The 14,487-nt window shown below is 43.6% G+C and overlaps 1 protein-coding gene across 1 annotated transcript in view; it reads left to right on the top strand.

The window, feature by feature from the left end:
- The first annotated feature begins 7,334 nt into the window (after nt 1–7,334).
- Nucleotides 7,335–14,487, top strand: part of SLC3A1 (solute carrier family 3 (amino acid transporter heavy chain), member 1) — a 27,511-nt gene continuing 20,358 nt past the window's right edge. The window contains exons 1-3 of the mRNA XM_015422007.1: nt 7,335–7,761; nt 11,574–11,753; nt 12,895–13,049. Of these exons, the coding sequence (XP_015277493.1) occupies nt 7,335–7,761; nt 11,574–11,753; nt 12,895–13,049 (762 nt within the window). The remainder of the gene's footprint in view (nt 7,762–11,573; nt 11,754–12,894; nt 13,050–14,487) is intronic.

The following is a 14,487-nucleotide window of genomic DNA, read 5'->3' as shown; positions in this document are numbered from 1 at the left end:
GGGGGGGGGGGAAATCTTGGAAACCCAGGTTCAAATCCCCACACTACCATGCACTTTGATGCTGCCCTTGAGACAGTCACATTCTCTCAGCCTAGGAAAAAGAGAACCCTATCCTGTTCCCTGAGTTTCTTGGGGAAACGGTGGGTTGAAAATGCCCTAGATGAGACAGAGAAGTGTTTAACTGAAATCTGGTTGCAACTGTGTTGTTCTTGTTTGCATAAGCCGTATGAGTGCAAGTACCATATAGTGTTTTCTGGTTAATTTGTAATTTTTCCTGACAACTACAGAGGTGGGTTATTATCTGATAAGGAGAAGAATTAAGTCTCTTCCCGAAAATGTCAAAGGGCAAGATACAACAAGCTGCTGAATTATTGTCAAGAGCATTTTTCCTGGCAGAAGAACCAGGGTGGAGTCACTATTTGCAAGTTAACATTAATCATAACACTTCTTTTCTAAAAATGCATTTGAGGATTTGTATCCTGCCTTTCCTTGTGCCCAAGGTGGATCACACAATAAAAATACAGTACAGAACCAAGTGACAAGTAAACACCAATACTTAAAAAAATTATGCCATTCCTGCCATAAACACTACACAATTCTCTTGCATGATTAAAAGCTTACTAAGGTCTTACAATCTTTATGGAAACTAAATGTCGCTACTTACCTATAGAGAGCCGATTCCACAAATTAGGGGCGACCCCAGAAAAGGCCCTGTTTCTTATGTTTGTAGATTTAGCTTGGTGGTGATAAGCGACTGCCAGTAATGTTAGTTGACCCAATCCAGAGAGGTGCATAAATGCATATGGAGTGAAGCAGTCCAGGTATGAGAATCTCAGGTCGTATGAGACTTCAGTCAACACCTTGACATTTACCCCAAACTAAATTGTTCATGAATTTGACAACAATGGTTTTGGCCCACAAAAAATTATACCATGATAAATTAGTCTTTAAGGTGTCAGCAACACTTTGTTGCTTATATTACCCATTAAATATGTCCTGTTTTATATTGTAGAACGTAACCACTTCTTTAATCCCTCAAGAGAGCCTGTATGTGAAATCATGGAAGGCTTTTCGCCTTGGTAAGCAAGTGGATTCTAGGACATTTTTAAAAAATGGTTTCAAATAGTTAAATATTTTTTAATCTCAACTTTCCCAAGTCCAAGGTGACTGTTATGTGTCAGGAACCCTAAGGGATGGTGTGGGATGTTGCACAGTAGATTTCAGTGGAAAGATGGGGATCAGCTGAAATTGCCCATCCCCATCTTGTACAATGTTCTGACTCAGTGTAAGGCAGCTTCACATGTTCAGGGACTGCACCCATTGAAGGGGTTGCTAAGCGGATCACTTTGGTAACCAATGTGGTACAGAGATTAGAGCAACAGACTAGGATTTGGGAGATCCATGTTCAAATGCCCAATCAGTCATGAAACCCTTGGGCCAGTCACCCTCACTCAGACCAGCTTCCCTCACAGAGTTGTTGTGAAGGTGAAATGAAGGAGGGCTTTTCAGAAGAGAAGGGCAGGATAAAAATATGATGAGAATGTTTGTCTGTGTAAAAAAAAAATCCCCCACTGGGAACAGAAAATCAGCATAGTGCATAAAGAGGGGATATGGAACATTTCTCTTTTGTGGGCTAGTTACATGGAATTTATATACCAAAAAACATTGAAACATGGAATCCAACTGCAGACTGAAATGGTGCAGTCCATTCTACGACATTCTACCACCACCACACGCATGTATGAACCAGTCCTTAGAGATCCCAACTTCAAAGGTAGAAGCAGAAGGGTGAATTTAACTCCAGAACACCATATGAACGTTTGTTGTATATTATACTCACACACACCCCTCCTGTGTAAGCAGGTTTCCCTATAGTTTCGGTGTTACTTAAAGAAAAATTAACTATATTGAGTTCATGTGTATAAGTCTATTTCTGTTCATTTGAGGCACCCAAAGTTGTTCACAATCAAAAGAAAAATTAGTAGAATGACATAAAAATACAATTTCAAAATCAAATTCTAAAAACAGCAGCCTAAATGCAGTAAGTTGCATCATCAAGTACAGTCAAGTCAAAGAATTCCTAAAAGTAGTAGTCAAATTAAAGAGCAATAAAACAATCATATGTTCTGAAGCATAGAGATAGTCATAATAGAAATAACTTAAAACGCCTTCTGGAACAAAAATTTTGAGTACTCCAGGAGGACTGAGGAGGGAATGCCAGCCTAACCTTTTTCAGGAGGGGGCTTCCATAGTCTATGCTTAAATCATCAACAGGGCCAAAGATGTGGATACTTAAATCCAGAGACTGGGGTCATGGACACTCAATACAGGTCTTTCTACAAATCTGAAAAAAGCCCCAGATTTTCAGAGAAATATGAAATCTTTAAAAAAGGGGGGGAGTGGTTAAAAACCCCAAAATAGTAGAAGCGGTACATGTAACTTTAAGAAATGAATGCCTTCAGTGGCAATTGCTAGGCCACCACAACAGTATTGCTAGCTTCCCTACCTTGGTTTCTGCCAGTAAAAGGTGAATGGATGGGGCAGGGCCCTTTCCAGAGCTGCTTGTTTCTGCCAGTAAAAGGTGAATGGATGGGCCTTTCCAGAGCTGCTCGGGCCTTAGAGAGAGAACTCATAAGGGCCATGCCTGGCAGCTTGCTACTATTCAAGGACAGCCACCCCATGATAGCCAGTATACTATAGTGGTTAGAATTTTGGATTAGGATCTGAGAGAACTAAGTTCGATTCCTTATTCTACCACAGAAGCTCCCCTGGGTGACACCTGGACCAGTTATACATTCTCAGCCTAGCCTACCTCATAGTGTTCTTATGAGAATAAAATAGAGAAGAGAATGCTGTAAGCTGCTTTGGGTCCTCATTGGGCAGAAAGGTGGGATATAAATTAAGTAAATAAATAATATAGAGCAGAAGATGGGGAGCAGATAAAATTCTGGTTGGTGGGTGGGAAAAAGAAGCATGGAAAGGTGAGGATATGGGGGTTACCAGGAAGAGGGGGAAAAGGAAATACTGTGGAGAAGGAGATAGAGGGGAAAATGAGATGCCCTCTACAAGCCCTTGCAGCTTCCCCCGCACACAACTGGCCCCAGCTTGGTGGCCAGCATAGCACAACTGAGCTGGAAGGGCACAGAGTTTTTCCCGGGGTTACTCAGCTAGCGGGAGGGAAGGAGGGAAAGATGAAGACAGGGAACAGAAGAAAGGTAGGTTGGATGGTGGATGGAAAGGAGAGAAGGAAGCAGGAAAAGGGAAGAAGTTACAGGGGCTTTCAAGGAATGGAAATAGGAAATAGTGAAAATGCAATGCCCCCTACAAGTCCTTGTGGACCCCACTTGTAAGTGATCTAATAAATGTAAAGCCTAGTGATGTTGGCTTCTGAAAGGACCTCCTGTAAGTTCCTGCTGCCCTGATCTGAATAGCCCAGGCTAGCCCAGTCTTGTCAGATCTCAGAAATGAATAGGGTCAGTCCTGGTTAGTACTTGGATGGAAGATCACCAAGGAAGTCCAGGGTTGCTCTGTAGAGGCAGGCAATGGCAAACCACCATTGTTCATTTCTTGTCTTAAAAACCCTATGGGATTGTCATAAGTCAGCTGCAACCCGATGGCACTTTCCATCACCAAGTCCCCACTAAACTCATCTCAGATGGGGCAGCTTGCCATACAAATGTCCATACATTCAGGAGGAGGAAATTGGATTTATACCCAGCCCTTCACTACCTGAAGGCGTCTCAGAGCAGCTTTCAATTTCCTTCCCCTCCCCACAACAGACACTCTGTGAGGTAGATGGGGCTGAGAGAGCTCTTTTGAGAACTGCTCCCGAGAGAACAGCTCTGAAACAACTTGTAACTGACCCAAGGTCACACCAGCAGCTGGATGTGGAGAAGTGGGAACTCAAATCCAGTTCTTCCAGATCAGAGTCCGTGCTCCTAACCACTACACCAAACTGGCTCTCTTGAGGTTGAGCAGGTTGACATGGGTGGGGGCAGTCCTTCAGTGACTTGGGGCCAAGCCATTCAGGGCTTCAGAGATCCAAACCAGCATCTGAAAATGAATCCAGAAACAAGCAGGAAGCTAGCGTAGTTAGCAGAGCACTCCTTTTATATGTTCTGTCTGTTGAGAGCCAGGCCATATATGACAGTCTACAGAGGGTGAGCCTGGGATCTGCACAATGGCATGGATCCAACCTTCCTCCAAGGAGCCTTCCCTTAACTTGTGCTGGAGGAGGGTTCCTTAAGCTGGAGGAAGGCTTCAGACCTTGCTCAAGTGAGTGGTAACAGGGGTAGGATCCATTCCTGTGTCTTTTAGTCAGACATCCCACCTGTGCAGTGTCAGATCTGAATCACAACAGCCCATGGGGAGAAGGAGCTTCAAGCCCCAGGGTTGCCAGCTTCCTGCTGGGAGCAAGGGATCTCCCGCCCCTGGTTCTTATAGCCCGCTGGGCGGAAAACAAATGTTAAAATTGCTGTAAGGCAACGGCATGATGTTACTTCTCGGGGGGAAACAGAAATGATGTTACAGCTTTTTAGGGATCACTGGAAACTCTGTGGTTTTATTTTTGTTGCATTTGGGGAGGAACATGCAGTTCAACCACTCTGCAATGTGGCCCGTACCAAGCAGCAGCAGAAGCAGATTTCTTTAGTTCCTTTTGGAACACCTGTCTGTGGATGGTAAGCTGCTTTCAGGTTTGTGGGTCACAAATCACATGAGAGCCAGTTTGGTGTAGGGGTTAGGTGTGCGGACTCTAATCTGGGAGAACCGGGTTTGATTCCCCACTCCTCCACTTGCACCTGCTGATGTGACCTTGGGTCAGTCACAAGCTCTGGCACAGCTGTCCTTAAAAAAGAGCAGTTTGTGTCAGAGTGCTCTCAGCCCCACCCACCTCACAGGGTGTCTGTTGTGGGGAGGGGAAGGGAAAGGAGTTTGTAAGCCGCTCTGAGACTCCAAGTGAAGGGCAGGGTATAAATCCAAACTCTTCTTCTCGTCTTCTTCTTCATATAAAGGAATTGTTTGCTGTATCAGGATCATAGGGAGGGAAAAGATAATACTCTTAAGAAAGCAGTTGAAGAAAAATGATGGGTGGGTACTCAAGATTCACAGCCATTACTGAGTAATAGTTGTTGTTATCATTTTCCTGTCAGGACTCCTGTGTTTTTAATAACTGTGAGCATTCATAGGATCATAAGAGTTGGAAGGGATCTCCAGGTTCCTCTAGTCCAACCCCCTTCACAGAGCAGGCTATTCACAAATACCTCCCCACACACCCCCAGTGACCGCTGTTCCACACGCAGAAGATGACAAAAAAACCTCCTGGCTCTCCAGCCAAACTGACCTGGAGAAAAATTGCTTCTTGACCCCAAAGTGGCGACCAGCATTTCCCTGGGCATGTAAGAAAAGCCACCAAAAAATAAGTGCTGATGCATCCCTTCCTGCCCTCCCTCTCATGATATGCCTGAGTTCACAGAATCAGCATTGCTGTCAGATGGCCATCTAGCCTCTGTTTGAAAACCTCCAAAGAAGGAGAGCCCACCACCTCTCAAGGAAGCCTGTTCCACTGAGGAAATGCTCTGTCAAGACATTCTTCCCAATGTTCAGCCAAAACCTCTTTTGATTTAATTTCAACCCATTGGTTCTGGTCTGACCTTCTGGGGCAACAGAAAACAACTCTGTACCGTTCTGTATATGACAGCCCTTTGTTTACTTGAAGATGGTTATCATATCACCTCTCCGTCATCTCCTCTCCAGGCTAAACATACCCAGTCCCTTCAACCTTTCTTCATAGGACTTGGTCTGTAGACCCCTCACCATCTTAGTTGCCTGCCTCTGGACACGATCCAGCTTGTCTATATCCTTCTTAAATTGTGGTGCCCAAAACTGAACACAATACTCTAGGTGAGGTCTAACCAGAGCAAAGTAACAAGTACATCTTTTTTTAAGCAAGGACATGCAGCACTGGGAGAAACCTTGCCTGCTGGATGCCAATGCAGGCCCACATTAAAACCTCATAATGTGATAAACTATTTCATTTAAGAGCTACCATAAAGAAAAAGCATGCTTTATTATTCTCACAGGAATGACACTGAAAATATAAAAATAGCCATGGGGTCAGTCTGAGCCTGAGTGGGTAGGGGCCAGGATGGGGGGTACTTTTGCTTTTTTTGCTTATTTGGAAGCCCCTTGTATTGTGAGGCCTTAAACTGTAGTTTGCTTACCCCTAAATTCAGTTCTGCAGCCCTAAGGTTGCCAATCTCCAGGTGGCGCTTGGAGATCTCCCAGGATTACAACTGACCTCCAGATGGATGCATCACTTCACCTGGAAAAATGGCTGCTTTGTAAGGAGCAATTTATGGCAGTATATCCTACTGAGGTCTCTCCTCTCCCCAAACCCCACCTTTCCCAGGCTCCACTAGGGATGGTACAAACCACGGTTTTGTGGTGCGGTTTGGTTTCGTTTGTGGTTTGTGGCAAAACCATGAACCGAACCATGAACAGTTAGGCCAGTTTGTGAACTGAACCGGTTCGTATTGGTTCATGAGCCATTTAAAGTTTAAACCCCTGCTTTCTGCTCCCTACAAAAAGCTCCCTGCGAAAATGGCTCAGAGCCATTTAAACCACTGCTTTCTGCTCCCCAGTGATTTTGGCTGGGAGGCATTTCACCCCCTGCTTTCTGCTCACCATGGCTTTTGGCAGTGAGTAGAAAGCAGGGGGTTAACCAAACAGTTGAGTGGCAGGGAGCTTCCCACCACTCAGCTGTTTTTCACGAGCAGCAGAAAGCCCTGCATTGAAATTCATGGAAGTTCGTGCCAGCTCTTCAGTTTGCAAACATTGCTTCATGAACCACGAACCACCCGAAATTCATTATGAACTTTAGTTCATGAGCTTGTTTGTGCCCATCCCTATTCTCAGCCCCAAAGTTGGCAACCCCAATATACAAACGAGATCAACAAACTGTTAAAGGCACAGGAGCCCTGCCAGGAAGATAAGGTGCAGTCCTTTATGCATTCTGTATTCCTGAAACATTATAATTTTTCTACTCCAGTCCAAATCTTAGCTGGAATAAAACTAGATCTTTATTCCTGTTTGCTTTTGGTGTGCTTTTTTGTGTGTAACATTTTGCCACTCTGAGAAGAATAACCCTTTGTATCAAGGCGGGGGAGTACCTCACTCTTTTAATCTGCGTCAAACTTTGGACTGGTTGGTCAGGTTTATTTATAAACCACACATCAAGAATGCTTCTTCCTCCTTCCTCCGATCAAAGGTATTCTTGCTATCCTTCCCCAGCTGCAGCGAGTCTTCTGAGAGGGACGAGACTGAACTGAGTCAAAATGGTTGATGAGGAAACGAAGGCCGTCTCTATTGAGCTGAGGGAGAAAGAAGGCTTGGAGAACAATGGCTTTGTTCAAAGTGACGACACGGATGAAAGGGAGGCTGAGAATGCTAGCCAAGAAAAGTTGCCAAAACCATGCCTGCTTGGTGTTGAACCAGGAGAAATGCAAGAATTGTCCGTGCAGCCATATGCTGGCATGCCCAAGGAAGTCCTCCTTCAGTTCTCAACTCAGGCACGCTACAGAATTACCAGAGAGATCCTTTTTTGGTTGATCATTGCATCTTCACTGGTCCTCGTCGCAGCTACAGTTGCCATCATTGCCATGTCCCCAAAGTGCCTGGGCTGGTGGCAAGCCAGTCCCATTTACCAGATCTACCCTCGGTCATATAAGGACACAGACAAAGATGGTAATGGAGACCTTAAAGGTGGGTATGTCCAAACTTCTGTCAGAATCATACAGGAGAGAGCATTAAGTATATTTATTTAAATTACCTAGGCTTCACCTTTGAAAGACTGTTTTTACAAAGCAGGTTACAGAACAAGATGGAAAAAAAATTAGTTGAGTTGCATTGCCTAATAGAGAATGTTTTCAAAATAGTATGTTTTACTTCTGGAGAATGAGAGAGAATGATCATCTGTCACATTCTAGAGCAAGGAACCTCCCAGGAAATTAGAAGTCCTTGAGAACAATAGACTTGGAAATGCCATTTTGTGAGCCCTTTAAATTAGATTAATATAATGTGTGCCTCTAACAAATGCTGCGTCTGTGACGATGGGTTAGCTAGTGAAGATCTTTGTGAGCTTGTAACTGTAGTGAAACTATTTGCGGGGCTAATCCAATAAAATAACAGAATAAAGACAAACAAAATAAAGACAACCAGATTAAATTCCACATAATACATCACCACTATTCAAACAAGATTAGATGACAATTCATCCTAAGGCTTGCAGAAATAGGTAAATGTTTCTATTTTCTGGAAAGTTAAATGACCCAGAGGCTACTGGGTAAGAGGAACTGTTGCTAAGGCAGCTGCTGCACTTGTGTTAATTTTTGAGCAATGTTAAATAGCTCTGGTTAAGGCAGAGTAGTTTGGGAACTAGAAGAAGTGGCCACAGTGAGGAAACAAGCAATCATAAATGCAAAGTTCACCTTGCAGAAAATAGGTTGGACTTTGGCTCAGAAACTAGTCTTACTTCCCTGCCACTTAAAATTTTTTCCAGCTAAGATTCTTTGGAATGAATCCTAGAAAGATACATTGTTTCACATGCCTAACAAACACTTTTTTTTCATTTTTTAAAAAAGGTCTACTTTTTAGTCAAAACTGACCCTTCCAAATTAGTCCTTTCAGACAACAGTTTTGCATCCATTGAGCAATCACGATATCTCTATTCTTTCCTCCTGTTTTGCTGAAGGGTTACTTGGATTAAGAGCTAAAATCTTATGCCCTATCCCCCCAGCTAGGCTGCTACCATTTCATTGCTGCAGCACCTGTTTCTCCAGCATGGTGTGGTGGTTGGAGTGGGATCTGGAGGACCTAGGTTTGAATCCCTCGTCTGCCCATGAAAACTTGCTGGGTAACCTTCATCCAGTCAGATACTCTTGGACATGCCATCTTTCTGTGGACCACGACATCTTTTTGAAGCGTTTGGAGGTAGAAATAGAGATTAAAGGTTCTGCCTTGGACTGGTTTATATTGTACCTAACCTTCATCCAGTCAGATACTCTTGGACCACGCCATCTTTCTGTGGACGCCATCTTTCTGTGGACCACGCCATCTTTTTGAAGCGTTTGGAGGTAGAAATAGAGATTAAAGGTTCTGCCTTGGACTGGTTTATATTGTACCTTGTGGATAGATCTCAGAGGGTTGGTGCTGGAGACCAAATGCCATCACTGTGGGATTCCTCAAGGCTCAATTTTAACCCCCATGCCATTCAGTCCTTAGGAGAAATTATTCATGGATCTGGAGTAGGCTGTCATCAATATGCTGATGACACCCAGCTCTATATTTCTTTATCCAAATCACTTGATGATGCTGTAGAGTTCCTGAACTTGTGCCTAACTACTATGGTCAAAGCGTTAAGGGTGAACAAGTTGAAGTGGTTGAGGTCAGGCTGGTTGGGAAGGCTGAGGTCTTGGGAGATATTGTGCTCCCCACCTTTGATGGGATCCAGCTGATGTTTGCTGACTTATGTAAGAGCCTAGGTGTTATACTGCATCCAGTACTAATCCTGGAATAAAAAGTTAATGCAGCTGGGGAAAAAGGCATCCTACCAGCTTCATCTAGCATGGATGCCTTACCTAGCCAGAGCTGATCTGACCACATGGATCCATTCTATGGTTAGCTTAAGGCTAGACTATTGTAATGCACTCAATATGGCTCTGCCCTTACAGACAACTTGGAAACTCCATTTGGTGCAGAACACTGCAAGTCCAGTTATTATTGAGCACCAGGCAAAACATGGACATCACAGCCACTCTGCATGCAGATACTCCATTGGTTACCAATCAGTTACTGAGTTCAATTTAAGGTTCTTGTTATCACCTACAAAGCCTTAGTGGCTGCCGGCCCACCTCTCCCACTCTGCTCCTCTGTGACAGCTTCACTCATCCAAGCAAAGCCTTATAGAGATGCCCCCTTTCCAATGGGTGAGATTGGCAGTTTACACAAACTCTTAGTGGTGGCTCCCATCTTGTGGAAGGGCCTGCCTGAGGAGGTCAGGAAGGCTCCGACACTTCTATCATTCCCCAGAATGTACAAAACAGTCCAAGAGGGCATTTTATAAAATATATTAGAACTGTAGTAGAATGGAACAATCCAGGAGGGCACTTTTATAGTGGAACAGGATTGCAGTCCACAGCAATGGTTATTGTAAATATCACCACCTTTAATGCATTGTCTTATACCTTGAAAAATCCACTTTCTGAACTGTTTATAGTATACCTTGCCTTAGATACTTTGCACTGTTCTGTAATTCTGTAATCCTTATCCTATTGCACTATTCATTGATTGCTGGGGCTGTTTGCACTGTTCTATGTCCTGTAATTCACCTTGAGTCTCATCAGCAAATAAATAACACAATAAAAATAAGAGATGGAAACCACCTGCAAGTACCCTTGTGACCTACTAACACCTGAGTGAGGGTGTGGTCACACACGCGAGATAACGTGTGGGGGGGAAGCGAGGCTATTTCCTCCGGAGGAATTTGACCCGCAGTTGCGCGATCACACAGTTCTTGGAAGCTGCGGGCACACCCTGCCACTGTGTGATCAGACGCAACTACGGGTGAGTCTTTTCTTTTTTGTTTTGCTGTTTGCTTTCGATGCACTTAAACAAGGAATCGATGGATCGCATCTCCGCACTGAGGGCTCCCTATGGAGTTTGCAATGATGCACATACAGCGAAGGGGGGGGGGAACAACGGCATGGAGTCGGGATGGCCTGATCAGACCATCCCGAAGCCATGAGAGCACGCTGGAGCGATCAGACAGGGGAAAGTCTGTCCGTGGCCCATCGCAACCCATTTACTACCGGATTTTCCCCAGTGTCTTTTTACTCTGCTCCTGCGGTGGAGCAAAATGGGTTGCCAATGGGTGCGGGGCACTTCCCAGATGTTGTTGTCTGATTGCACCCTTTAAATCCGCCTGGTATTTGCGCCTATGGTGGGCCTAATTGTATGTGTGATCGTAGCCTGAGTTGAGAAGAAGAGCAGTTCTGAGTCTTCACCATAATAACTTTTTATTTCCCTATTAAATGGGATGCTAAAGTGCCTGTGTAGAATAATGTTTAGAATTTTAAACCAGTACTGGGGAGACTTGGATTTGAAGACCCACTCAGTAATAAAGGTCATTAAGTGGCCTTGGGCCAGTTAATCTCTGACAACCTAAGTTACCTCACTGGGTTGTTGTGTGAGTAAAATGGAGGAATAGAAATCATATATGTATCTTGACCTTTATGTGGGGTTGCCAACAGGCCTGGAGAAAATGTCATGTTCCTTCAATAGAGACTCAATATATGGGAATGGGCAGCTGAAGCTTTTCACAGCATGGACGAATAACATCCCATTAAGCCCCCCATCTGTCTGACTGTCTGTCTGTCTCTCTATCTACCCACCTACCCACCCACCCCATACCTGGAGATTTTTCTCCAGGCTTTTTGGCACAATCCCTACCTTTACAGTGGGAGTGTAGAATTCAAATGATAGATGGAGGCTGCTGTCTTAATTATTTCCCTGATCAGGTATCCAAGAGAAGCTGGATCATATCCAATATCTAAATGTCAAAACAATTTGGATCACATCTTTGTACAAATCTGCTTTAAAAGACATTGGGTATGGAATAGAAGATTTTCAAGATGTAGACCCTATGTTTGGAACGATGAAGGATTTTGAAAACTTGGTTGCAGCAATCCATGATAAAGGTTAGCTTTGATTATGTTTTTTGCTTGTATATATTAAGAAGAATTTTTTTAAAAAATACTGCTGTGATTTTTTAAAAATTCTTAAACTAGCTTAATGCCCATCAGTACGATAGGCAGACAGTAAAAAAAAAATTAGTTTCCACCCTGGGGGAGTCCCAGCAGTCTTTTAGGTGGGTAGCCATGTTGGTCTGCAGTAGAAAATCCGAATCCAGGAACACCTTAAAAACCAACAAGACCAACCTGCCTGAAGATCTCCATGATTAAGCATTCTAATAATTAGAATCCCAAAATAGTTTAACATAGGACCATATTTGCTAAGAGATGTGGAAGCTGGTGTCTGTACATTGAATGTGGTGGTTGTGTAGGTAAGGCCTCCAACCTCCTGCAGACAGAGCTGTGTGCTTGGCAGTCTCTGCTGTATGCCTGGGCAGTGGGATGGCCCGCTTCAGTATTCAGTGTCAGTTGAATACATTTTGCCACCTGAGGACACTCATAAATCCATGGAAATTACAGGCCCATACATGCATGAACAGAAGAATCTTCTGAAAGGCTACTTTGAATCTGACCCAAAATGTTTTGTTGCCAGAAAATAAAGATATGACTAGATGGCAAGTCTAAGTTCATTGTATCTGTATGAAGGACTGGGACTGTTGATCCACATGGCCTTTTAAACTGGACAGTCGTGAGCTGAGTTACACCCTTTTAAATCTATTAAAGCCAGTGGCCTTAGATCGGTTTAACTCTACCTAGGAATACAGTGGAATCCATCCATCCATTCATTGCCATCAGGTTGCAGCCAATTTATGGCAACCCTGTATAGTTTTCAAGGCAAAAGATGTTCAGAGGTGGTTTGCCATTGCTTGGCTCCTTGTAGCAACCCTGGACTTCCTCAGTGGACTTCCATCCAAGTACTAACCAGGGCTCACCCTGCTTAGCAGCTGAGTTCTGACGAGATCAGGTTAGTCTGGGCTATTCAGGCAATCATGTTTACAGCATTTTTCCTAAGTGCTCAGTGCGTTTCACATAAGATTTACTTAGTAATCCTTGGGAACCCTCTAAGATAGACCAGTATTGTAATCGCCATCATGGAAATACCTTGTGCTGTGTTTGACATGCTGTTATGCACATCTTGATTTGTAAGGTTTAAAAGTGATAATGGATCTAATACCCAACCATACTGGCGACAAGCACAAGTGGTTTCCGCTTAGCCGCAATCGGACTGGAAAGTACACAGATTATTACATCTGGCATGACTGTGCACACATCAATGGGAGAACCACACCACCTAATAACTGGGTAAGTACAGGACTTGGACAATAAAGAATTCATCAGCTGAAGAATACCTTACTGTGCTGTTGAAAATATAGGCACTGAGGGTACAAGCATACCATCTGCTTCAAACACATGCCTTTTTGGTGTGATGGGTGTTGCTGGAAATTCAGTTTTTTGTCCCCCTGATTGATTCCCTTTTATATTTATAGTTTTGTAGTTCTGCTTGAGTCCCTGTTTTGGAAGAAAAGCAGAATCTAATAAAGACATAAATATAGCTATCAACAATCCTAGCTACAGTCTATTGGAGTCAATGGGGTTAGAAGGGTGTGACTGGTTGAGCTATTGACCAGTGAATTTGGTAATGGCTGCAGATAAGTGTAAAAAGGGGGTTGACATATTCACAGGATGGAAAGCAATCAACAATTATTAACTTGTCAGGAGGCTGGTTTTTTTTCTTTTCCTGAAAAAGCACCTTTTGTCGCTATACCTGTTCTATGCTGCTGTAATAGTTTATTGACTAAAATAAAATGCCAAAGCAGATTGGATTCTCTGTTAATAGTTACTAACCTGCATACCAGCTAAGGTCTTGCAAAAGAGCACTGCCTTGATCCAACAGCTTAGTTCAGTCAAGCTTCAGTCTAATGCCAATCATACTTTGTTAGGCGTGATGTAACTGTTTGGCTAAAGGACACACGTTCTAAAGATTTCATTGGGACTACTTTAGAATGTAAATATTTGCATAATGAACATTTTTGTTTAAAATGTATAGTTTGCTGAACTCCACGAATAAAACTGATGCAGAACAAAACCTAGCCTACAACTGGCAAAACCAGCAGCACTATTTAAAATATATATCCTCAGAGACCTGCTGCTCAGTATACTGACTTGTAAAATTTTCGCCAGCAAGCAGAAAGCTATCTTTTATATCATTTTATCCGGCTCTTCCTCCAAAGAGATCTGACTGTCTACCCCCTCTCATTTGGCCTTCACAACAACCCTGTGAGGTGGGTTAGGTGAAAGAGAGTGATTATCCTAAAGTCACTAAAGTGGGGATTTGAAACCGAATCTTAATCCAACAGAGGGACAACTACATAGGGTTGCCATCCTCTAGGTGGGTCTTGGGTATTTCACGCTATTACACTTGCTTGTGTATCTCCAGATGACGGAGATCAGTTCCCCTGTGGGAATGGCTGCTTTGGAAGGTGGAACCTATGCCATTCTACCCAGCTGAGGTCCCTCCTCTCCCCAAAACCTGCCCTTCCCAGGGGCTCCCACCCCCCAAATCTTCAGGTATTTCCCAACCCACAGTTGGTAACCCTACAACTACACCACCACAAAAGCTGATTGGCAGGTAGTCCCTTTCAGTGGGAAAAAATCACAAGGAAAAGACTTAAATTTTCCCTTTTCCTGCACCAGGCTTGCTTTTAAAACTGCAACCCTCGCAGGCTGCAGTCCATTTTAA

Source organism: Gekko japonicus, unplaced genomic scaffold (assembly GCF_001447785.1).
Source record: "Gekko japonicus isolate JY-2015 unplaced genomic scaffold, Gekko_japonicus_V1.1 scaffold128, whole genome shotgun sequence".
NCBI lineage: Eukaryota > Metazoa > Chordata > Lepidosauria > Squamata > Gekkonidae > Gekko > Gekko japonicus.
This window is presented reverse-complemented; position numbering and strand designations above follow the sequence as displayed.